General features: G+C 35.1%; 1 protein-coding gene across 1 annotated transcript in view; it reads right to left on the reverse strand.

Annotated features, from left to right (window-relative positions):
* ABCA13 (ATP binding cassette subfamily A member 13) overlaps positions 1 to 27,830 on the reverse strand; it is a 497,021-nt gene that overhangs the window by 292,407 nt on the left and 176,784 nt on the right. Inside the window, 4 exon segments of the mRNA XM_056806268.1 lie at positions 3,196 to 3,502; positions 4,337 to 4,513; positions 6,208 to 6,298; positions 8,147 to 8,260. Coding sequence (XP_056662246.1) covers positions 3,196 to 3,502; positions 4,337 to 4,513; positions 6,208 to 6,298; positions 8,147 to 8,260 — 689 coding nt within the window.

Genomic DNA, 27,830 nt, shown 5'->3' on the forward strand with positions numbered 1-27,830 from the left:
AGTTCATGCTTCAATATGAATTTAAGAAAATAACTGAGAAAACCTATTGCCACCTTTCTAGAGAAAGGGAATAGATAATTAGACCTTGGCAGGGGGAGGACTTTGCAGTCTTCCAAGTAAAAAGAAGTCATATTATTATTTAGGTTCATTAATCATTCAAAGATCATTATGTTACATTGATTCATACCACTGAAGTTCTTTAAATACATGTATACCTATGTGTGTATAGATGCAATATGCATATATGTATATAAATTTTTAAGCACTATTATACATCTGTAGGGCAAGCCAAAGATTTAGATGCTTGTTGCTATTCACACATATACAATAAAGGCAGGAATTTTAAACAAAATAAATTAAAATGGAGGCATCTATCTAGCAGCAGCCTCTCTTGACTTTTTTGTTTTTACCCTTTCCCATTCCATTTCTTGGCATAAGGAAACCAGAGAACCTTGACCTAAAGGGAAATCAAAATGTCTCAGACCTATATAGCTCTTAGCTAGATTTGCTTTAACACTCACTCTTCTAACTTTGGTGCTAACACTGGTATTTCCATCAATGACCATTCTTTCAAGCTCTTTTCCTAGTATCACAATGTGTTTGTTTATATGACTATGTAGTAGGTTTCATGATCTACCTTCAAGGAGTAAAGTGGAAAGCCATGGATTTTCTCCCCAGCCAAAAGAGAAGTTCTACCACTGGGGAGCCCAAACCTCTTTCCCTATACTGCCCCATTCATTGTACTCACCCCAAAAAAATCCCTATACTATGAGAGAAATTGAGTCCCATCAGTAAAGTCACTATATTCAGAGCAAACAAATCAATAGACAGATAGATATGGTCAGATATGGTCAATATAGTGAGATGGATTAAATAAGTAGGTAGATATAAATATAAATGTGTGTACACATATTTATATATACAAATATGAACAAAAACTGAGCCCTTAGCAGTAAACAGGGGATGAGCAGAAACTACATATCTAACAGACCAAATACCCAGCAGTGATTATATGCCATGTTTGAACAAGGGAGCAGAGCCCATGAGAAAAGGGTTAGAACATTATCAGGAGAAATTGACTGTCATGCCACAATAGAAGAATGATCTGACTCCCTCTCAAGGGGCCATCTTGACCATAAGTTATGAGAGGGCAAGGGCTCACTCACTGAGATACAAGATGCCCCCCTACTAAATGACTACATGCATTATAATAATCCTCTGTCCTCCCTATCCCCCAGTTACTGACTTTGACCCAGGAATAAAAAAAAAGGCATGTTTAAAATTCTGCAGAGTATCTTATTCAATTCAAATCAATAAGAATTTGTTTTGCACATACTATGTGTGTAAGCAGTGGGAAAGATTCAAAGTTGACAAAAATCAGAGTAACATTCCCTGACCTAGTTTATAATCTACTAAGAAGGTCCAATGTAAAAACAATAGAACCATGCCTCGGGAATGGGAGGATCCTTAAAAGCTCTTTAATCTAACATGTGCCCATATAGAAACGTGTTACGGCATCATCAGGGACAAGTAACCATGCCACAATCATTTGTAATTAGGGGTGATCATTCTGAAGCATTCCATGGGCCATATTTCAATACTCCAAGAGTCTGAAATGGCATTATGCTGGTATTACACACACACACACACACACACACACACACACACACACACACACAATCCCTCTATAACTAAGCAAGTGGTACTAGTGAATTAGCTGCAAAAGTCATCACTGCAGCCAAAATGGTGCTGAACCTCCCTAAATTTAATTAGACTGCTCCCAGAGCATCCATTGTGCAAAATCACATAGTACATAACAACAATATATACATATATATATATATACATATATATACATAATACTGAGTACAGAACACAGTTTCAGACACAATGTCACATTAGGTCTGGTGTATGATAGTTATTAGCTATTTAAGTAATTCAGGAAAACTTCCTGAAGTGGGTGGTTTTTTATCTGGACTTTAATGGACAATCAGGAATTCTACAAGTGGAAAGAGCCTCCTAAACATGAGGAAAGATAGGAACAAATGTATTAAGGCAATACAATGTAGAAGTTATCTAGGGGGTTAAAATGGTAGAGTCTTGACAAAGTACAGAATATACAATCATATGATACTAAATTTAAATCTAGAAAGAAATTTGAAAAAAGTTAGACTAATCCCTAATTTTATAGTTAAATGAAGCCATAGTAATTAAGTGCCTTGATCAAAGTGCCAAAGATTAAAACTTATGACCTACTGACCTAGTATAGAATTATTGCCACTATGCCACAATGAGATAATGCTAGAATATTAGGGAAAAGTCAAACTATGAAAGGTATTAAATGGCATGCTAAGAGAAACACAAAGATTAAATAGTTTTAAGTAAAGTGACATGACAAAATTTCTCTAAATGTAAGTTTGTTTGGTAGAATGGTGAAAGATGGATTCGAGGAAGGAGAGAATGGAGGTGGAAAAAAATCTATTGAAAGGCTATCTTGAGAAGTTTGCATTGGTAATTATGTTCAGTAACAGAGTGGTAGCAGTCAGAATGGAGAGGAAGGAGAGTGGTGGTGGAGATGTGAAAGTAGAACTAACAAGACTTGATAAATGAATGGATATGAGAAAGGAAGCAGAGGAAAGGATCATAGACAGTCCCCAAGTTGACACAAGAGACTGGGTCAAGGACAGTGCTACCATTAGATACAGTGATGTCACTAAGACACATACGAAAAGAATCTTATCAAGGTTATTTATAGAATAAGTTTAAAGTTAGGAATACAAATCTATTTGCTTGCTATATAATTCATAGAATCTATTTGGTTAGACTATAGTGGTGAAGTTATTGTTTGATGGCCAACAAAATGTCTTAATTATGTAAAATTGACTTTTAAGAATTTCAAAATACTTTCTTTATGAAAATATTGCAATCATCACTCCATTGGGGAAATCAAAGAAATATGAAAGTTTTTAGCTATCCAAATGTGAATCTTTTTTTAATTATGAAAAAATATTTAAGGATATCCTGGCTGTAAAACCCATTTAAATTCAATTCAATGACCACTCATTAAGTTTCTATATATGTGTATACAAATTTACATATATGTATATATATATATGAACTCTAATAGGCATAGATGATGCAAAGAGAGAAACAAAACAATTCTTTCAGAGCACATGTATCAAGTATCCAACTTACAAGTCACTGGTGTGGCAGGGATATGGCATGGCTTGGGCTTGTATTGGTGGTGTCAATGTATCTAATCCAGTTTGCACCAAAATGATGGCTCTTTCAATCATGTCTTGCAGTGGAACAAAAATGTGATTATATTTGAACCCATCAGCTGGAAGATTTTGGGGATGAAATTTCCACAAAGGGTTTTTGACCAAATCTGTTCTCATACTGTACAAAACACTAGTCCTAATTGTATAGATGAAATGTTGTGGGAGATCAATAGCATCTGTTCCATGTTTCTTACTGGTTAATGAACTGTTGAATATAATGCCTAAAGGAAGAAAAAAGAAAAGGAAAGTAGTTAGTTCTTTTGATGGGTCACAAAAAGACCAGGATTAATATCAGATAAATAAATCATTTTTTCCTTAAGGCAAAGAACTTGTGAATTTACATGGTTGTTTGTTGTTTTTTTTTTTCAAAAGAATTGTCATATTGAATTAGACTCTTCAATTTGTTAGAATTTCATCCTGTAAAAGATAGATGTTATCAAAGAACAGATCACTTGCAATGCATTAGTCAAATGGACTTTAAACCTGCACACAAGTCATGGAGTTGTTGGATTTTACCAATGAAATAACAGTGAAAGAAAATCAATGAAATATACATCCAACTAGACTTTGAAAAGACTGTAGCACTTTTTAAAATGAATAACTAAAAAAACTAATAGATGGTGATGATGAATAAGCCATTGCCTCATATTTTGCAAGATCTAGGATACTGGTTAAATGTGATGAAAATAAAGGTCTGGTTGAAAAAAATCATAAGAATCACTCCATACCTCAGGACAAATAATTTATCATGTGTGATGTGAAACCATAAAAGATGTCTCACAGTCAGTGAGACCAAATCCAGTGAATAGGATTAAGGCTCAAGCTGATGGAAAGATCATTAGCTCTTATTGCTTTCTCTGTGGGGTGAAAGAATGAAGCATATCTTCTCATCAAACCATTGTGCTTTATTTCTGTTTTATTTTTTCTTTTATCTTGAAGGCATTTTTCACTTCCCTCTACACCATCGTAAGACATTTTGAGAAAGAAATATGCAAAATGGCCACATTTCCAAACTGGTATCTCCCAAATAACAGCTGTTCTCCAGAGTTACTTACTAGCCAATAAATTGTTTTGTTGTATGAGCCCATGAGCTTCTCTCTCCAGTATTTCCACAGACTCCAGAGGCTGGAAGCGATTTAGGAGTACACAGGATGAGATGTTTACCATGACTTGGGCCAAGGAATGAAACTGTTCAACCTTTGAGTGATTAAACATCTTGCCCAGCATCCCAGCTGAGAAAAGTAAACAAATTAGGAAACAATATTTACTTGGGTCAATCCTCTGCCATTGCCTAGATTCATAGAAAGAGGCTTTAGGACAAACAGGGCCTTTAAGGTCATGTAACCCAAATGCCTCATGTTACAGAAAATGAAATAGAATCACAAAGTATCCCATAGATCCTAAGCCCCAGAACTAAAATTTGAATGTAGCTTCTTTAACTCCAAATTCAGTTCTCTTTCCAGTATACATTCCTTTCATTCATTTGATCCCAAAAATATTTAATATATATGTGCTAGATGCTAGGGATACCAACATTAAAAGCAACAAAATTGCTGCCAGGCAGTTTATATTCCAATAGGAAGGATATGACACATACAAAAATTTGTCTGAAACAAGTGAGAATTTGATGAGGGCCAAGAAGGGACACAAAAAAATATGGGACCAAACCATCATAGAACATAATTTTTAGAAAATTTGATAACAAATAGAAATTCTTTGATAAAAAAAGCAAAATTTATAGGACATCTGGATATAAATGAAAAGGAATTTATCTTTTTTCTTTTCATATGCACCATGACATTGGCTGTTTATTTATGATATAATCCTTTGAATCGCAGTGCTTCTTGATAAAATAAAAGTGATTGCCTACTCCCACCCTTCCTAGACCCTCTGGAACACCACATGTTTTCAAAGCAGCCTTTTCTATAGGAATATTTATTTTTTATTCTCCTGAAATTCATTAGGAATGAATAAAAAATGGAAATTGACACAAAATGGAAAGGATGAAAATGAATATCTATTGCCAAGCCTTGGAAAGCAGATTCTGGCAGAAGTTTCCAGCCACCTTTCCCTATTCTAAAATGAATCTTGAGCCAATAGAAACAGGATGTGGCAGTCCAATCTTTGGAAAGGTCCTGTTTTATTTTTTTATGAAAACTTTTGTTGTACAGTTATTATTAAGTCATGTCTGATCTTAATGATGTCATTTGGGGTTCTCTTGGCAAAAAAAAAAGAGTGGTCTGCCATTCCTTCTTCAGCTCATTTTATAGATGAACTGAAGTAAATGGGATATATGACTTACCCAGGGTAACACAACTAATAAGCCCCTGAGGCCACATTTGAATCAGAAGATGAGCCTTCCTACATCCAGGCTAGCACTTTATCCACTGCATCACACAGCAGCCCATCAATATCAACTAACTTTATTTTTATGTCATTGTTCTTTTAAACAGATGAAGATAATTTTGTATATAATAAAATCCTAGCTATGCATGGCCAGGGATTCTTCTGCAAAGGCAACTTTTTTTTTTGATAGAGTAACATAATTAGGAGAATGCTTCAGACATCAGACATCATTCCTGAGATGACCTTCCTCTTCTGTCTCTCTTAATGAGGTGAGAGTCCTTTGACTCAGGCAGGGATATCAGATTTTTTAGCTAATTTGTTGGATAAGAGAATGATGATGTAAAAAGATATAGAAGTATGGAATGTTTCCAAAATCTAAGAAAAAAAAGTAACTGAGGTAAAATGTAAAGTCTTGCACAGAAGATAAAAGAAGTTAATTGTGCATTGAAAGTTCCAGATCCAGAATCCAGAATCCAGAAGCCTTTTTTAAAAATTTTCCCCTTTTGTGGAAGATCCCATTTGAAATTCTAAAATAAGTCAGTTTCCTTATGATCCATAACATACACAATGACATACTTACAATAGTTCTGTAGCTTTTCAATGAGCTTCTCTACATCAATCTGCAATTGGCTTTCTACAAATCTTTTGATAAATGTATTTCTCAGGGCTTCCTAAAATTAAAATTTTAATTTTTAATAAAAAGTACCTACAATGTTTTCTTTTGCTAAATTTATAACTGGGCATTTATATATGGAGTTTCCTCAATGTGATCTCCAAATGATTTTGTTGCTATACACACATATACATATATCCATACATAAATTTGATACACACATATATACATTTGCAAATCGATATATGTCACCTTTCTTTACATAATTGTATTTAGAGAAGCATCTACTTTACAGAGTTAATCTGAGGAGAAAATGAAATAATGCTCCTAAAGCAATTTTCAAATGTTAAAATATATTCCTGATAGTTATTATTGTTGGTATATTATTATTGCTTTATGACTGCTGTGTGCCTCTGTTGTCTTGAAAATGAAGAGGGAATAATCTAAAAATAATACAGTTAGTCAAGAATATCTAAACATTAAAGCATTACATAAATGTTATAATTTTTTAATTTTAATTTAATTAATATTATTGTTTTAATTATTACTATCATGTATTTTAAGTAAGACAAAAATATACCTCTATTGACTCAAAATTGAGGATAAATAAGCCAAGCAAGAATAAATATGGTCAAGAATATGTAAAAGTCTATTATATTTTGAAAGGGTAGAGGACTATAATATATAGACCCTAAATGTTTCTTCCCATGTAAGCAGTCAATTCATATGTCCCCCTAAGGGCTTTCCTATTCAATATGCACATAAATTCCTCGAAAGCTACAAACTACTTGTTAAAAACTGTTCGCATTTATAAGAATTCCCCAGGAATATGTAAGTTCATAATACATAAGTTTGACCTGCCCTTTGGTAGTAACAGGTTTTTGGAAATCATAGTTGTTCCTTCTGCTTTGATCAACTAGACTTGTGCTGAGTTTCAAATAGCCACCACTCATGAGTGCCTGTGTCTCTTTGAATTTTTGAAAAGCAGTTGGTTTTGAGGTGATGGGAAAACACAGTTAATGATCTTTCCTTGTCTTCACTTCCCTTAGAATGAAGGGGAAGCTAGAAAATTAGTGATAAGGAAAAGAAGTGGCTGGGATACCTCCTACCCCATCATGGTATCATGGTTTTTTGACTGATCACGAATAAACTAGGGATTGTAGACCAGAGTAATTGCCAAGCCTCTAAGTTGACCTAATGTCAAATGAATGGTGAGATTTGGGGACCCAGGGAGTGGAGTCAGTAGAGAGGAGCAGAAGACTCCGTTTCCTTTAGAAGAAATCAGAGACAATGCTTCGGCACAGAATAAGAACCAACCTAGGCATGGCTTTAGCTAAATGAAATTACTTAGGCCTTTAAAATCATCTAATCTAAAACTGGTTATACTTGAAATTTTACATGATTGCTTGAGTCTGGTGCATTTTTATGAATTTATACTGGCTGATATCCCTTATAAATAAGGCAGGAAAGCTAAAAATCAGACACAGTAAATAGAGCCAGGTTTGAATTTATCATGTTCTGCACTCTTTTCTGTAGGAGATCTACCAAAAGCAAAATGATTCCTATTATATGGAAATCACTGATAAAAAGTTGCTCTCTAGCACTAGATTTCCATGAGATAAAAGTATTCCAAAGATTATAAATTTTGAGCTTGAAGGAAGCTTAGAAGCCATCTAGTCAAAACCACTTTATTTTACAGATGAGGCAATTGATGCCCCAAGAGGGAAAGAGATTTGCCCAAGGTCACAGAGGTAACTGGAAGAGGCAAATCTAGTTGTTCTGACAAAAAATCTGGTCTCTTTCCACTGTCCCAAACCAAATTCCTTAGTTCTTTTTCAAAGACCAAGTTGACATTTCAGACATTTTCTAGCAAATAGTTCTGCACACACAGTGAATCACAACTAACCTGAAGATGGTTGATCATTTGAGCATTTCCACCTTTCTGAAAGATGCTGGACATTTTCAGCACCGCTTCCAAAAAAATCTTCAGTTTGTCCACAAAGGCAAAGGTGTAATTCGCCTGCAAAGAAAACACATTCTTATAGAATTAACCCCCAAAAAGCAAACCATGCATCAAGAAATTGTAAGAAATCCTCATGTTTAGGCATTGTATCATATCTAGGTATAGATAGGATTTAAATAATTCTCATTTAAAATGTTCTTTAAGGGGCAGCTAGGAGGTTCAGTGGATTGAAAGTCAGACCCAGAAGGGAGGTCTTGGGTTCAAGTCTGATCTCAGACACTTCCTGGCTGTGTAACCCCAATTGCCTAGCCCTTACCACTCTTCTGCCTTGGAACGAATGCTTAGTATTGATTCTAAGACAGAAAGTAAGGGTTTGAAATTTTTTCATTGTTATTTAACATACCTATCATATTGGCATCATGATTCTGTTCGACTCAAAAAATTTTTATTAACCTCTTATTATATGCAAAGCACTTTGCTCAAGATTAGAGGTATCAAGATATAAAATAATATAGTCCCTGTTCCTATGCAAGAAGCTTATTACTAAAAAGATTGTGACATGAACAAAAATAATTATGATGCTAGGAAATTTTAACAGAAGTGAAAGAGGTATCTTGAGGAAGGGGAATGCTTCCAGCTGGGGATATCATAGAAGAGGTCAGAGGAGAAGGATCACCTGAGCAGCACCTTAAAAGATGAGAATTTCAACATAAAGAGATAAAGGAGTTCATTGTTGTTTCAGCCATGCCCCACTCTTCATGGCCCCTTTCGGCCTTTTCTTGCCAAAGATAGTGGAATGATTTGTCATTTTTCCCCCAGCCCATTTTAGAGATGAGAATCTAAATGAAACATAATTAACCGATTTGCTCAGGGTCACACAGCTAGTTCTGTCTGAGACCACAAGTGATTTCAAGGAGATGTCTTCCTGATTCTAAGCCAAGCACTGTGTCCACTGTACCACCTCGCTGCCTCATGTACCTGTAACTCAGATTGATCAACCCAGGTACTAGATAGTAAAAGATAAATTAATCTCCAGACGGTTTGAGGGTTCAGAACAAGAGCTCACATCTGGTGTGGTGGACAGGAGATACAACAATCCCAAATCTATCACTATTCCATTAAGACGAAAGAAGGTTCTCAGGATTCTCCAGAGAATTCAACTAGTAATTAAGGACCAGCACTCTGAGTATGCATTTAATCATGTCAAACTTGATATACCATGACGCTCAGGCAGAAGATTGCCCCTCTTTCCCTGAGAAAAATATTTTAGTAGTGGGCTTTGCCAGGTATTTATTTACCAGTGGGACATCATAGTGCCACCTGGTATAGACCTCTTCCTGTGAGTAAGAAAAGATTTCAGTTAGTAAGGATTATAAAGCCTAAAAGAACTCCATAGTAATAACTGACATACTTTAAGTTCTGCAAAGTAGTTTTAGCCTGTTAGCTATAAAATATGGGTAAAAGCTCCATTTGTTAGACTATTTTAGCGAAAATATTTATTTCAATGAGTGATTTCCATTTTGAAGGTTCCCTATTAGGGAAATTTGTGGGTTTTGTTTTGTGTTAGGGGAGAAGAGTCTTTGTTGGAACATTACAACTTTTAAGTTATGGGGGGAAATATATACAGTGCATTTTATCTCATTTGTTCCTCAAAGAAGTCCTATATTTATCTCCATTTTATGGGTAGAGAAACTGAGGATCATACTCTTGGTAAAGATATAAGACAATATTTGAACACAGGATATGATAGGATTATAGCTTTAGAGTGGAAGACCTCAGAGTCCACCTACATCAATCCTTTCATTTTACACTTAACTAAGGGACAGTAAGGGATTAGACAAGATTATAGAGTTAGAAAACTGTCAGAAATAGGATTTAAATCACAGTCCTCAGTCTTTCACTGTACTTTATTGTCTTCCTGACTTTATGATCATAATCCCAAGATCCTTGGCAGTAGATTGCATATTTCCAATAGCTCTTGAGTCTTGAGAAAATAGATAAAACTGTTCCTCAACCTCTCATAAATCAGCATTCAAACCTTTCTGTCTGGTTTGTAATAATATACTATCCAATCTTAATACTTCCCTATTATTTGTATAATTTTAGGGGAGGCAGGAGAAAAAAGAAAACAAAATGAGGTATATATCATTCAACATTATGCATTTCTATGATAATTTACAAGAAAGAGAAAATATCACACCACTTAGACAAAAAGTAAAAGTTAAATAAAAAGTTTTAGCAAAACAATTGATTTAGTCATCTTGATACTTTGCTAAAAAAGTAAATGCAGATTATTTTTTGCCTTCAATATCTATTCTCTCATGATGTATAACAACTAAAGAATATACTATGTATATATATACATATATATATATACACATAAATGTCATTGTAAAATGGGAAAAATCTTGATCACTCAAGGTAACTGATCCTCTTCTTGAAACCATGACCTATGCTAGGTAAGACATGGTAACAGGAGAGACTAGGAAGCATAATAACAAGCACTGCATTCCATAACCAAATCCAGCACTTGGTTAACATAAATGTTACAAATTATTCTTTATGTCTACAGTCATATCACAAGTGATGGAAGAGATCAGGAATAGAAACAAGGATGACCAATTACCAGGAGGGGAGCCTAATGATTAAACTATTGTAATTTCAAAGGATTCACTTATTTGTCAACATTTGAGACCAACTTTTTTCTTCTTTACCGCAGACATAGAACAAACTCTGTCATATAACTCCATCCTCTAAATCTACATTGATAATAAGGAAACTTCTTCTTGTTTTCTAATCAAACCATCTATTTTGTGATAATTGAGTCTGACATCTATTTTTATAAGCTATTTTTAAGATCCATGAGTTGATGGAGTTCTTTTGAGGCCAACGAAGACAGCACATCTATTGTGCTGTCTGAGTCTCTGATAAAACCATTGTAAAATGTCAGCAGTTTTCAAATGGAAAAAAGTAAAGACAATGCTCTAATGAAACAATTGTAATAATTCTCATTTGTTTGCTTAATTTAACAAAATGATCTACTAATAAAGCCTGGATAATCAGGGACTGAAAAATCAAAGTGGTCATCTTATTGCAATCATGGATTCTTCTTATTCAGAAAAGGTAGGTAACTTGATTCTATAAACAATTTGTTTAGAATAAAAACAATCCTGTCTTGAATTCACCAAACATGCCCCTCAAATACCTGTTCAATTCAACAAGCTTTTTTAGATACCAATTATGTGCCAAGCACTTGCAGGTATAGGGCATTTAAAAACAAATGGGAAAACAGACTCTCCTCTCAAAGAGTTTTTATTCTATGGGGGGAAATGACATGTATACAGATAAATAAAGACATTTGTGGGAAGGAGGAGCTCTGGACCTCTGCTATCACTTTTAAGATTCTGGTAAAGAAATCTCTGCCAAGGCAGATGGATACATGTTCAGATTTGCCTGTGATACTGAGAAGTTAAGTAATTTTGCCTAGAATCATGCAGTTATGTGTCATAAGGGGGGCTTGAAACCAGGTTTTCCTTACTCCAAAGCCTGCTCTCTAAATAATAAATACATGATACTGTATCTGTAATAAAATATATATGCCAAATAGTAAAAACAATATTAAAGGAGAGTGCTAATAAATGGGGGAGAGGGGAGAGATAGGTCAAGAAAGACCTCATGAAGCATTTGCACTTGAAAGAAGTCTTGAATTGAACTAGGCTTTCCCAGGAAGGGAAGAAGAGCATTAGAGTCACAGAAGATATGTCACCTACAGAAAGGGATAGAAGATGGAATTTCATGGAAGGGGAGTGGCAAGTAGGCCATTTGGCTTGGAATAGAGTACATAAGGGTAATGAAAAATATCTGGAAAAATGAGATAGAACCAGATGTACCGAACATTAAATTTCCACTGGACACATTTGTAGTTTGTCCCAAAGACACTAAAGAACCACTGAAGCCCACAAGTCATTGTTCTAGGAGTCCCTGAAGTTAAATCTCATAATGTAATTTGCAGACATTTTATTTCATCTTTAGCTCACTGAACCAAGGAGCAGAATTATAGACTAAGGGACACTATATTGTACTAGCAGACATCAGATGTAGGTTCTAGACTCTCCCTCCACTGGCCATGTGACTTTGGTCAAGTCACTTCATCTTTTTGGCTAGAGAAATTACTCTATAGATATATTGAAATCAGAGAAGAATGACTATGTGAGAGATATTACTAAAGGGTACAAGTTTGTGTTGGATGAGATGGCTTCTAGATTCTCTTCCAACTCTAAAATTATATGAATTGGTATCATCTATACAATTAACATGTTACCACTTTACCTATCTCAAGACCAAGAGATCTCTATAGGTCCTTTTTTAGCTCTAAAATAGATAACATGTAGGACATTGCAAAAGGCAAACTAGGTGGCATGGTGGAAAGATCCATCTTCCTGATTCCAAATCTAACCTCAGACACTTCCTAGGTGTGTGATCCTGAGCAAATCACTTAACTCTGTCTGCCTCACTTTTCTCATCTGTAAAATGAACTAAAGAAGGAAATGGCAAATTACTCCACTATTTTTGTCAAGAAAACCCCAAAATGGGATCACAAAGAGTTTGGCACAGCTGAAACTAACTGAAAAACAAAGGAAATATGAAATCAGTGATGTCTAATCTTTAATATCTAAAGGTATATAATTTAATACTTTATAATAGGTAATGTCTGTAAGGATAAAAAAGTTGGTTTGACAAAATATTTATGAGTTTAAAAACTGTTAGCAGTTTTATTTACAAGGTAGAGATATTAAAGTGGGAAATGTAGGAGGACGGTGGAGAACTGTCTGGCCCACCATCCTAAGTGCTGCTCCAGTCAAGTCCAACTCAGCACCCAGTAAGTCTTCAGTCAATAGTCCATCAACATGAGCCTCTTTCTTCAACTTCAGTCTCTAACCCAGCACACCTCTCCATGGCAGAAAGCTCCAGTCAAGGACAAGTCCAGGAAAAAGTGATTGACACTCTCAGCCCAGCTCACCAGTGCAGATGAATGAATCAGTCCTTGGGCTTGGCCTTTTATACACCTTTTTCCATATCACTTCCTGTCTCTCCCCCACTTCATGGGAACCAATCATAGTCTCCCAATTTGCCTAGAACTTCCCAAGTGGAAGGCAGTGCTTTGGGGGTATAAACTAGTGAGTGACTTGTGAGCTCTCTTACCTAGTCCCTTACCAAGTGCTAAGTAGGGGTACTTCGAATTCTGGATTTGATTAAATTAGTGGTTGCTGACTGATTACATTTAAAAATAAACTTAGAGTTCAATTCTTTCTTCACATGTGGTACACTCAGGAAGAGAACAAAGAGAAATTTGGGAGCTCTGGGTGTAAATTACATCTTTCCAATTTTTTTAAATTATGTGAAACTGGGCAAGTCACAATCCCTCTGAGTCTCAGTCTCCTCATCCCCAGTTTAAACTCTTAAAGTACTATAGAGATGTGCTTTTTTGTTTTATTCTATGATCTATAATTTCATAGGTTTAGGTACTACTGTCAAATGAAGACCACCCAGATACACTTTTGTGCAGTCAAGTTTTGTGAATTTCTGCTTCCAAAAACATCTTTTTTTTTCTTTTTGACATTAATTTTTCTAACCTTAGGTAGAATTGCTTTCACTAACAGTTGATTAATCGGCCAACACATAACCTTTCCAGGTTAGTAGTGTCTGTTTAGTCAATAAAGACTAACAGAAGTGAATGCAACTAACAGTAGATATGGCTCCATTTCTTTATACAGTGGGCAAAAATCAGGTCAAACTTCAGTTGTTGTTCAGCCATGTCTGATTCTTTGTGAACGCAGTTAAAGTTTTCACAGCAAAGATACTGAAGTGGTTTGACATTTCCTCCTCCAGCTCATTTTACAATTGAGTAAACTGAGGCAAACAGGATGAAGTAGGGTCACAGCCAGTAAGCACCTGATACTAGATTTGAATTCAGGATGCATTTTCCTAATTCAATGCCCAGCATTCTATCCACTCTGTTTATAATGTGAGATTTAATCAAATGAAATGATTTCTTTGAAATGGACATATATAATATGTTTACCAAAAAAAAGCATTTTTTCCCAAAAAAATAGAATTTTTAATAAGCAAAAATAAACTTTAAAAAAAAGTCTGGAGCACTAAAGGAATTGCTTGTACCTGATAAGGTTACTTAAAGAATTGCTATGTACAAAAAGCTTAATTCAGTAGTACAATTGATGGTTCTAGCTACATGTATTGATAGGGTTTAAAAAATGTTTCATGAATTGTATGCAAAACAGTTTCAAATAATTCCATTTGCAAACACTCTGCTGAGAATTGCCCATCTGTCTGAAGACCTGTGTGATCAATTAACTGAGAAACTAAAATCTTATTGTTCATTGTAAGTAGATGAGACAACAGATGTAGTTAAAGATGTTCATCAGATTACATATGTATGATATGTTGTTGAAGGTGATATTTGGAAAGATCTGGTACTTTGCAAGCCTGTGGATGGCAATGCCACATCAAGAGAAATGTTCGCTATAAATGATGAATATTTTAAATGAAAATGACATAGCAAGGGAGAATTGTATTAGACCCTGCTCTACTCATTCTCTTCCCTCAGAGGTCTCATACACTTTTACTAATGAAACTATCCCCTCTAGGCAGATGATTCCTTAATTTGCTTAATAAATCATTACCTCTCTCCTAAGCTCCAGTCCCCCATTTCTAATTGCTGACTGAACATTCTAACTTCAATGTCACACTGGACATCTCAAATATAGCATTATTAAAATGAAACTAAATGCAATCCAGCAAACCAGCTCCTCCTCCTAACTTTTCCAGGCTGAAAATCTAGGAATCATCTTAAATGTTTCACTTGGTTTTAGTGTTCTCCCTACCTTTGCTCTAGCTCATATCCAGTCATTTATTTCCTTAAAATCATGAATTCTTTCCTTCCTTTTATTTTGCCAAAGAACCTAAAGTTTGGAGAAATATTACAGATAATCTAGCTCAACCTTCTCATTTAACAAATAACAAAACTGAAGTTAAGAAAGGTCAAATAACTTGCCCAAGGTAACAAAAACTAAATAACAGAGCCCACATTTAAACAAAGGTCCTCTAACTCCAGTTGCAGTTCTCTTACCACTACATGGTAACACATCATATTCTATAATTTCAGATTTAATATGTTAATGATTTCCCCGCATTTCCTGTATGTGTTTCTAATGCCTCTCACTTCTATGTGCTCAGCTACTCTTTTTTTAACTCATATCTAGACTTTCACAATCACTTTCTAACACTTCCTTCTCCAAAATACTCTGCATGTTGCCAAAATTACACTTTTCATAAAATAATCAGATTTAGAACTGTCCAAGAACAAAGAATTCAGTAGACTATTTGCTCTTTTTTTGTTAAACTGAATTGAACCTGGTCCACTTCCCCCAGCCTCCTTTTACAAATAAAGAAACTGAAATGTAAAGAAAAACTTTGGCAAAAGGAACACAAACAATAAATAGCTGAGCCAAAATTTGAATCCAAGTTTCATGATTCCAAAACCATTATCCTTATGATGCTACTGCCCTGTCTTCCATACTTCCTAAAGTGTTACTTTTATACTCAAACACCTTCAATGACTCCTCAGAGACTATCATAGAAAAGATTTCTTTGACATTCAAAGCTTTCTTTGATATGACCCCAAAATTCCCATTTCTATCAATCTATCCCTCTTTTCTGCACACCAACACTACACGGGCATGTGCTAGACCAAGATGGAGATTTTAAAATTCACACTATGTTCTAGTCTTGAGCCCTAACCATCAACCCTGAACAAATTGGGTCTGCTTTATTCCATCATGAGCAAAAGGCTCTTCACTTATTGGCCAACCTACCAGTGATAGATGTCTGTACTACTCTGTAACAATCCTTAAAAAAATACAAATAGCCTGTCACCAAACCCATACTCAAAGCCTTTAGAGAATGATAGAATCTCCCATACCCAGTGTATTGGGACACACCTCAAGATCCAAGAATCATCATTTTGCCTCAGTGATGCACTAAGGAAGTATTTTATTTAAATAATAATCAAAATGTCATCGTTGCTCAAAAACATCTAATCTAAAGGAATGAATATTTGAACAAAAGAGAACATAAATTTAAGGGTTTTAAAAAGAATTCTAGGAAATGTTTTTTCACTTGAATGATTTGATATTCCAAATGAAACTGTTTTTAAAAATCACATAGTTAAAATAAATACAAACTTGCATTAGAGTCAACTTTCATTTGTTTGTTCAATAAACATTTGCTGAACATCAAAAAAATATATATATATATCCCTCTTTTCTTCTATATGAACATCAAACCTTTGTTAGCTAATGCACCCATAGTTTCTTATATAAGTGTTCTACTTCTCCACATTCACATTTTGCCTGACAATCTCTATACTTTAAATGTCCTTCTACTTACCATTTCTACCAAAATAATACCCATTCTGCAAGACCCAGACCAGATGCCATCTCCTTCATGAAATTCTTCTTTATCTCCCTAATCAGAAAGTCATATTTCTTTTTTTCTGTCTTTCCATAACAACAGAGAAGTAAAAAAATAAGGGAACTGTTGTCTGAAGAACTAAGTTTAATTCCCAATTTTGCCACTAAGGTTTCCTGTGTTGCTTAGTTTTGCATAAAATAAAATAATAAATAATAAAATTTTGCATAAAATGAGGGAAAATAAAACTTACACTACCTACTTCCTGTGGTTATTGTGAGAATAAAATTCAAAATATGTAAAAATCACTTTAGAAATTATAAATTGAATTTTCAAAATCATGTGAGACAAGTCTTATTTCCTCTAATATACTGTAAGCCACTGAAGAGGAAAGATAGTATTACTCATAACACAGAAGTCTTTATCTGCTAATTATGGTTATACGCATCTAATGAGGGAGGCAATCTAGCACAATAGGTAAGGCACTGGTCTTTGGGACCTCGAGGCCTGGGTTTGAATTCTATCTCAACACTTGCTCTCTGTGTGAGCTGGGGAAAATCTCTCCACCTCTCTGAGTTTCTTTCCTCATCTCTAAAAGGAGGAGGATAATAACTACAGTACCTTCAAGAGAAGAGTGATGTGAGACTCAAATGGAATAATGTATGTAAAAGGTCTAAAATGTGCTTTGCAATCTTTAAATTATTATATGCAGGATACTTATTATTATAGCATTACAGATAAGACTACTAAGGGTTCAATTCAGTTCTTTTAATTAAATATACATAAATTTACATTTAAATGCCCATCACTCTACTTTCTCCTTTCTACAATCCAATCCAAGTTAGCTTTCAGATATGAATTGTCTCATTTGTCTTTGTGTCACTTAGAGCCTAGCACAGTGTCAGGGATATTGTTGGTGCTTAATAAATCCTGGGGAATTGACTAATTTAAAAACACAATCTTCCTAGAAATCTCCTAGACTAGGATATTTGCCTGACATGAAAGTCTACCAATTTAATGTCAGTCACGATACTATCAATCTTTCTATCACTATCCTCTATCCTACGTGTCCCATTCCCTCTGCCTCTGCTCTCTATAGCCTCTTAACTAAAAATTAATTCACCCAACAAACTTAACAGGAAAGGGCAAAAAGAGAGGAAAAGGCAAAAGAGATCTCCAAGGGGCCTTGACTCCTCTCCCAGCTAACATGCTACTTTTGAAAATAGTTTCATAGATACTTTGTCTTCCCTGGAGGAAGGAACCAATTAGAAGGTATTTTATAAGATCATTCATTCTTACTGCTAAAAGTAACCTTGGGGATTATTTGGCCAACATCCTCATTTACTAGTTGAGGAAACTGGGGTTCAGAGAAGTCAAATGATTTGCCCAGGGTCTATGGCTAGTAAGTAGCAGAGCTTAGATTTGTATTAAGGTAAGCAACTTAATATAGTGGATGTAACTTGAACCTGTGGTATAGAATATCTGGGTTCAAAACACCTAAGATTCACACTTGGTGACTCTTGGCAAATCACTTAATTTTTCTCAGCCCATTTCCTCCTCTGAAGGATGATAATAATAATATTATCTGCCTGGAAAAGTTGATGCAATGACTAAATAGGATGCTAATGGTCATGGCACATAAATGTAAATTATTTTTTCATAGCACTGGGGCTCTTTCTACTAGGACACACTGCCTCTTTTGTGGGATGGGCATGGAGAGAGAATAATTGTAATTATCCTGAGTGTGTGCTGTGGCCCCTCACTCATCATGGTGTAGGAACAATAGCCTATGGGCCTCATATCAAGGTATCTACTACATCCAGGTAAAGCAAAAGAATGTTGTTCTCACCCTCTAAAAGTTAGGCAATACAAATGCAGCTTCAGATGTTAGAGAGAACAAGAGTTTTAGAATACTATGATGCACACCACTCCCTAGATCAGTTAAGGAATCAGCCAGACTATTTGGGACAGAAATATGAAAAAGGGAGACGAAAATCTCGAAGGTTCCCCCTCTTTCCTTTCCTACTGCAGTTCCTCATATTTCCCTTGACTCACTGTGCAATGATGAGAGTCAAAGAATCAATAATATTAGCAGCTGACTTGTGAAAAATATTTTATGCTATCTATTACACAGAAGTGATGGATCTGGGATACAAAATATACATACATACATGTATGTCTGCATGTTATAGCCAGATAGGAAAATCTGTTTTCCTTGATTACACATATTTGCTACAATCTTTTTTTCTTTTTCCTTTTCTTTTCAATGGAGTAGGGAATAAGAGAGAGAAAAAATATTTTTTCATTTATAAAAGAGAAATGGGGGGATATTATAGGTGTGACCTTTTGTATGCATTTTCATATGGATCCACTATATACTTTTACATGCCTGTTTTATTTTATTACAAGAGACATCTAAAGAAATAGAAGTAATCTATAAAGGCATGTGACATAAAAACAAAATACAATAAAAGTGAATATGATCCCCCAAAAGAAAAGGAAAAGTACTTCAGGTTAATAATAGGAGCTCTAGTACAAATATTCTCTAGAAGAATAAGCAGTGGGAGAAGAAAAACCCAAGGAGCAAATAATAAAATCCCATACAAATAATCCTAGCAGGCACTCTGGTATTCCTAGGAACAGGCTTTGTGCTTTCATAGGACTGGAGCTGGGGTCTCAGAGGAAAATACTAGCATGTAGGGAAGAAAATCATGCAAACCCATCTATATAATATAATTACTTTTCCAGGACTTGTTTAGCTGAGTTGTGATTTTTTAAATATTATATATATATATATATATATGTGTGTGTATATATATATATATATATCTTATCAGACCTTCTAATATTATAATACTCACAGTCTGGGCTAGTGGAAGTACTCTTTCAGCTACTGATTAAGATGCCTGTGTTTGGAGCCCTGATAGCTATGAATTATATTATTGACTGTCGAGCTCCCTTGGTAAGGCCCCAGTCTATTCTGAAATCTTGCCCAGGACCCTCCACACAGTGTAAATAATAAAAAGTCATGTATGTTCTATATCTGTGCTTCCAGCAGCCACTGGTCCTATCTATGGACAATGATTTCATATTGACTTCTTTAGCTTTTGAAGTTGTTTATTCCTTCATAAATATCATATAAACATTTTCCTTTTCTTTCAAGTTATTGATGAGCAGATAGTATGTATTTAAATGCCCTCTCTACCATCCTCAATAACCTTGTATTCAACTCTATCTACACAGAACCTGGCTAGTCATTCATTTCAAGTAGCTATAATTTTTCTCCCATAAGATGCTCTTTAAAGAGAGAATTCTGTAGATAGGTGATGATATCACATGGTGGGAAAACAGCTGAACTTGGGGTCAAGGAAGACACAGTTGAATTTCCATCTGATAATAACTAGCTGTACTGCCAAAGGCAAATCATTTAACATCTAAAATCCGTCATTTCCTCACCTGTTAAGTGGAAATAATAATTCTTATACTAGCTACTTCATAGACTTGTTTTAAGGAATAAACGAGATAATGTTTGTAAAGTGCTTTCTCAACCAAAAAGGGCTAGATACAGAATTCTGACTAGGGCAAGGATATTAATGTTATGTGCCAGGGCAGTAACATACATGAAGGTATGCTTCCTCTGAAGGGAAGCATTCTTCCTCCTCACAAAAATTCAGAGACCTCTCTCCCAATGCCTATCAAAAACTATTGATATGGTGGTTTGAGATGATCCATTAGTCTTCACCTTGCAGCACCTTCAATTGCTTCAATAATAATGATCTTTACTGCTGAGTATGACAGTATCCCTTAAGTCTCACCCCAAGACTCCCATCACCATGATGCCCATCATCACTATCACCACAGGTAGGGAAGCAGGATAGGAGAGTCTCTTAAAGAGATCTTCCCCACTTCCCAAAAGAAATATACCCACACTTGGACTGACCTGTAAGTCACTGCTGCCAATCAACCACCAAAAAGTCTACCTTATCCCCTACTACAAATGAAAGAATTTTTGTTATTAGCACTAGGGCTAGGTGATCTATTTTTATGAAGACATCAATGATTTACATAAGAAGGAAAATGATAACAAAAGTGATAACTTATTTAAATAATAAAGCATTACTTACTACTAATAGTACATGAATTCTTGAGATACCTTCTTGCTTTACTTATATAAAAAGAAGAAGAATTTCATTCAACTCTGGATTTGGAAAGAATCTTAGCAATCATTGAGGTTTTAGTACACCAAAAGGTCAATGAGTCAACATAATGACCTCTAAGTCTACAGTCAAAGAGTCATGATGACTAGATAATAGCTCAATTATATTCTGCCCTGATTAAACAATATCTGGGGTGCCAGGCACCCAGATATTTCAAGAATAAGGTAACCAGGGGAGTAAAATGGTTATAACACACAGTTGACTATATCTACTGGATATATTTACCCTAAGTAGGAGAAGACTTTAAAAAGACACATAACTCTCTTCAAGTATTTGAAGAGCTATCATGTGCAAGAAGGATTAGAATTATTCTGTCTTGCCTATCCCCTACTAAGAAGGAATTTGAAATTATGGATGTTACCAACAAGTTCAACATAAGGGGAAAGTTCCTAAAAATCAGAAAATTTTGAAAATTTAGTAATGGACAATGAAATGAGTAGAACCAGGAGAATATTATACACAAGCACAGAACAATTACTGGAAGAATAAGCTGAGAATGTTAACTACATAAAGTGATCAGAATGATAAAACATGAAAGACTTAATTTATATGAACACATTGGCCTCTTTGACTATATCCTATGTGATCCAGGGAGGGTGGGGAGTTTAGGACAAGATCTTTTATGTAGATTTCAAGAAAAGAAAGCAAAATATATAGGAGATTTGTGATTTCAATTGTGTAATAGCTTTTTATTCCTTATATATGAAAATGCTTATTTGGTTTGGTTTTGTTAACATTTGGAATAACCATTTTAAAAATAAAATAAAGTAAAATGGAATGAGCTTCCACAAGAGAGAATTTCCATTAATTGGAGGTCTTTGAGCAAAAACTCTATGACTATTACTTTGGAATATTGTAGAGGATAGTTTTGTTCATGAACAACTTGGACTAAATTACCTCTAGGGTCTAATTCTGAGATTCTAGGATCTTTTGCATTGATCATTGTAAAGAAGTATTTCTTTAATGCCCATAATTCAAAAATGAGATAACTGGCTTTGATAAAAATATATAATAACAATTACAGGCAGTGATTAGCCAATTAATGAGGCCTGGGCACTTAAATATCAGGTATACATTTTTAAGAAATGCTTTCCTGAGAGACTACACCAAGAGATCTTCTGTTAAAGCTCCAAGAGGGGAGACTAATAGAAGTCCCCAAAAAACAAAAAAATGAGAGAAATAAGAGCACAGACAAATACAGGGAGTAAAGAAGGGGTGAATTTGAGCAAACAATAGAAAAAGAAGAAAGAAACTACAATAGACAGCTACTACTCACCAAATGGAACAGAGGGGGAGAGATCCGCAAATGATAAACCAGAAATCCCAGCGAATTGGATACAGGCTGTGGAAGAACTCAAAACACAACTAAGGGAGGCTGAAGACAATCGGGAAAAGAAGTTAAAAATTAAGATAAGTCATCTGGAAACAGAGGCACTTGAACTAAAATGAGAAAATAGTGTCTTGAAAGCCAAAATCAACCAGCTGGAAAATGAGGCAAAGGAGGTGAAAGATGAGGCAAAGGAGATGAAAGACAAGGTAAAGAGGATGAAAGATGATCTTCAAAGAAAATCAGACCAGAAGGAAAAAGAAGACCAAAAAGCCAGAGATGAAATTCAATCTTTAAGAATCAGAATAAAACAACTAGAATCAAGTGACCTCACAAGGCAGCAGGACACTATAAAACAAAACAAAAAGAATGAAAAAATTGAGGAAAATGTGAAGCATCTCATTCACAAAACAGACGATTTAGAAAATCGTTCAAGAAGAGACACTTTAAGAATAATTGGACTACCAGAAGACCATGACAAAAGAAAAAGCCTGGACATAATACTAGAGGAAATTATCCAGGAAAACTGCCCCGAGATCCTAGAACAAGAGGGGAAAGTGGAGATTGAAAGAATCCACAGATCACCCCCTGTATTTAATCCCCAACTGATAACACCAAGAAATGTTATAGCCAAATTCAAAAACAATCAGATGAAAGAAAAGATACTACAAGCTGCCAAGAAGAAGCCATTCAGATACCATGGAAACACAGTGAGGTTAACACAGGATCTGGCTGCATCCACACTGAAGGACTGAAAGGCATGGAATACGATATTCCGGAAAGCAAGGGAACTAGGTCTACAACCAATAATAAAATATCCTTCAAAACTGACTATATTCTTACAGGGGAAAGTATGGTCATTCAACACAACAGAAGAGTTCCAAGCATTCATAAATAAAAGACCAGACCTGAACAGAAAATTTGATGTCCAACCACAGAACTCAAGAGAATCATCAAAAGGTAATTTTAAAAGAGGGGGGAAAAAACAAAACAACAACAAAAAATTTTTAAGAGATTCAATAAGTTAAAATGATATGTATCCCTATAGGAAAAGAGGTCATTGGTAACTCTTAAAAACTGTTGCTATCACCTGAGCAGCTAGAAGAACTACACTCAGAGGGAACAGTGACAAACTGTATAGGAATTAAAGGACAAGACATAAATAGGTATATAGATATATGCATGCATAAATACATATACATGTGTATGTATATATATATATATATATACATGACTAGAGCTAAAAAAAGAGGTTATGACTAAAAGAAATGGGAAAAGAAATGAATGGGTGTAATTTTATATGTCACAAAGAAGCTCAGGACGGGAGGGGGGAGAACATCGATACACTGGAAGGGTAAAGAGGTTGGAGATAAGATATACTCAACTCTTACATACTTTGAAACTGACCCAAAGAAGGAAGAACAATCCAATCCATTGGGGAAGAGAATAGATTTGCACCCTATAGGGGAGTAGAAGGGTAAAAAACAGACTGTTGGGGAGGGAAGCAGTACAAGAGAGGGGTGGGGGGGGGGTTAAAAAGACTACAGGGGAAAATAAGGGAGGGAATAAGAAGGGAGGGGGGTAGAAAGGGAAGTAAAATAAGGGCGGGGGGGGAGGGCTGACTAAAAACAAACATTGGTATAGAAGGAAATAGTGAAAGAAGAAGAGGCAGGACCAGGACTAGAAATCAAAATGCTGGGAAATACACAGCTAGTAATCATAACTCTGAATGTGAATGGAATGAACTCACCCATAAAATGCAAGGGAATAACAGAGTGGATTAGAATCCAAACCCCTACCATATGCTGTCTGCAAGAAACACACATGAGGAAGGTAGATACTCATAGGGTGAAAGTAAGAGGATGGAGCCAAAGCTATTGGGCATCAAATGATAAAAAGAAGGCAGGAGTAGCAATCATGATATCAGATAAAGCCAAAGTAAAAATAGATCTAGTTAAAAGAGATAGGGAAGGTAATTACATACTGATAAAAGGCAGTATAGAAAATGAGGAAATATCGGTACTCAATATGTATGCACCAAATGGCAGAGCATCCAATTTTTTAAAGGAGAAACTAGAGGAGCTCAAGGATGAAATAGATAGAAAAACTATACTAGTGGGGGTCTGAACCTTCCCCTATCTGAACTAGATAAATCAAATCAAAAAATAAATAAATAAGAAAGAGATGAGAGAAGCAAATTAAATCTTAGAAAAATTAGAATTAATAGACATATGGAGAAAAATAAATGGGGACAAAAAGGACATGGCACATTCACAAAAATTGACCATGTACTAGGGCACAAAATCATTGCAAACAAGTGCAAAAGGGCAGAAATAATAAATGCAACCTTCTCAGACCACAATGCAATAAAAATAATAATTAATAAGGGTACATGGATAGATAAATTAAAAATAAATTAATTGGAAATTCAACAATATGATTCTCCAAAACCAGCTAGTTAAAGAACAAATCGTAGAAACAATTAATAATTTCATTGAAGAAAATGACAATGGTGAGACATCCTTTCAAAACCTATGGGATACAGCCAAAGCAGTACTCAGGGGGAAATTTATATCCTTTAGTTCATATATAAACAAATTAAGAAGGGCAGAGTTCAATGAATTGGGCATGCAAATTAAAAAAACTAGAAAGTGAACAAATTAAAAACCCTCAGATGAAGACTAAATTAGAGATCCTAAAAATCAAAAGAGAAATTAATAAAATTTAAAGTCAAAGAACTATTGATTTAATAAATAAGACTAGAAGCTGGTACTTTGAAAAAACAAATAAAATTGACAAAGTACTAGTCAGTCTAATTAAAAAAAGGGAAGAAAAAAAACAAATTGACAGTATCCAAGATGAAAAGGGAGACCTCACCTCTAATGAAGAGGAAATCAAGGCAATCATTAAAAACTACTATGCCCAATTACATGGCAAAAAATATGGCAATCTAAGTGATATGGATGAATACTTACAAAAATATAAATTGCCTAGACTAAAAGAAGAAGAAATAAATTACCTAAAAAACCCCATATCAGAAAAAGAGATTGAACAAGCCATCAAAGAACTCCCTAAGAAAAAATCCCCAGGTCCAGACAGATTCACAAATGAATTCTATCAAACAATCAAAGAACAACTAACCCCAATAATATACAAAATACTTGACAAAATAAGCCAAGAAGGTGTTCTACCAAATTCTTTTTATGACACAAACATGGTACTGATCCCAAAGCCAGGCAGGTTAAAAACAGAGAAAGAAAACTATAGGCCATTCTCCCTAATGAATATAGATGCAAAAATCTTAAATAGGATACTAGCAAAAAGACTCCAGCAAGTCATCACAAGGGTTATCCATTATGATCAGGTAGAATTCATACCAGGAATGCAAGGATGGTTCAATATTAGGAAAACCATCCACATAATTGACCATATAAACATGCAAACCGACAAAAATGAAATGATTATCTCAGCAGACGCAGAAAAAGCCTTTGACAAAATACAACACCCATTCCTATTAAAAACACTAGGAAGTATAGGAATAGAAGGGCCTTTCCTAAAAATAATAAACAGTATATACTTAAAACCATCAGCAAACATCATCTGCAATGGGGAAAAACTCAAAGCCTTCCCAATAAGATCAAGAGTCAAACAAGGATGCCCATTATCACCTTTATTATTTAATATTGTACTAGAAACACTAGCAGTAGCAATTAGAGAAGGAAAAGAAATTGAAGGTATTAAAGTTGGCAATGAGGAGACCAAGCTGTCACTCTTTGTGGATGATATGATGATTTACTTAAAGAATCCTAGGGAATCAACCAAAAATCTAATCAAAATAATCAACAACTTTAGCAAAGTTGCAGGATACAAAATAAACCCACATAAGTCATCAGCATTTCCATATATCTCCAACCCAGTTCAGCAGCAAGAATTAGAAAGAGAAATTCCATTTAAAGTCACCCGAGACAATATAAAATACTTAGGAATCTATCTGCTTGAGACAAACACAGGAACTATATGAACACAACTACAAAACACTCTCCACACAATTAAAACTAGATCTAAACAATTGGAAAAACATTGATTGCTCATGGGTGGGACGAGCTAACATAATAAAAATGACAATCCTACCCAAACTTATATATCTATTTAGTGCCATAACCATTAAACTACCAAAAAACTATTTTACTGAATTAGAGAAAACCATAACAAAGTTCATTTGGAAGAATAAAGGATCAAGGATATCCAGGGAAATAATGGGAAAAAAATACAAAGGAAGGTGGCCTTGCAGTCCCAGATCTCAAACTATATTACAAAGCAGTGGTCATCAAAACAATTTGGCACTGGCTAAGAGACAGAAAGGAGGATCAGTGGAATAGACTTGGGGTAAATGACCTCAGTAACACAGTCTTTGACAAACCCAAAGACCCCAGCTTTTGGGACAAAAACCCAGTATTTGATAAAAATTGCTGGAAAAATTGGAAGACAGTGTGGGAAAGATTAGGTTTGGATCAACACCTCACACCCTACACCAAGATAAACTCAGAATGGACAAATGACTTGAATTTAAAGGAGGAAACTATAAGTAAGCTAAGTGAACACAGAATAGTATACATGTCAGACCTTTGGGAAGGGAAAGATTTTAAAACCAAGCAAGACTTAGAAAGAGTCACAAAATGCAAAATAAATAATTTTGACTACATCAAATTAAAAAGTATTTGTACAAACAAAACCAACATAACTAAAATTAGAAGGAAAGCAACAAATTGGGAAACAATCTTCATAACAAAAACCTCTGACAAAGATCTAATTACTCAAATCTATAAAGAGCTAAACCAGTTGTACAAAAAATCAAGCCATTCTCCAATTGAAAAACGGGCAAGGGACATGAATAGGCAATTTTCAGTTAAAGAAATCAAGACTATTAATAAGCACATGAAAAAGTGTTCTAAATCTCTTATAATCAGAGAGATGCAAATCAAAACAACTTTGAGGTATCACCTCACACCTAGCAGATTGTTCAATATGACAGCAAAGGAAAGTAATGAATGCTGGAGGGGATGTGGCAAAGTAAGGACATTAATGCATTGCTGGTAGAGTTGTGAATTGATCCAACCATTCTGGAGGGCAATTTGGAACTATGCCCAAAGGGCTCTAAAAGACTATCTGCCCTTTGATCCAGCCATAGCACTGCTGGGTTTGTACCCCAAAGAGATAATAAGGAAAAAGACCTGTACAAGAATATTCATAGCTGCGCTCTTTGTGGGGCCAAAAATTGGAAAATGAGGGAATGCCCTTCAATTGGAGAATGGCTGAACAAACTGTGGTATATGTTGGTGATGGAATACTATTGTGCTCAAAGGAATAATAAAGTGGATGAATTCCATGGAGACTGGAACGACCTCCAGGAAGTGATGCAGAGTGAGAGGAGCAGAACCAGGAGAACATTGTATACAGAGACTGACACATTGTGGTACAAGAGAACATAATGGACTTTTCCAGTAATGGCTTTACAATGTCCCTGAACAACCTGCAGCGATCTAGGAGGAAAAAAAAAACTATCCTCAAGCAGAAGACAAACTGAGGGAGTAAAAAC

The sequence above is a fragment of the Monodelphis domestica genome, chromosome 7 (genome assembly GCF_027887165.1).
Source record: "Monodelphis domestica isolate mMonDom1 chromosome 7, mMonDom1.pri, whole genome shotgun sequence".
In the NCBI taxonomy this organism is placed as follows: Eukaryota; Metazoa; Chordata; class Mammalia; order Didelphimorphia; family Didelphidae; genus Monodelphis; species Monodelphis domestica.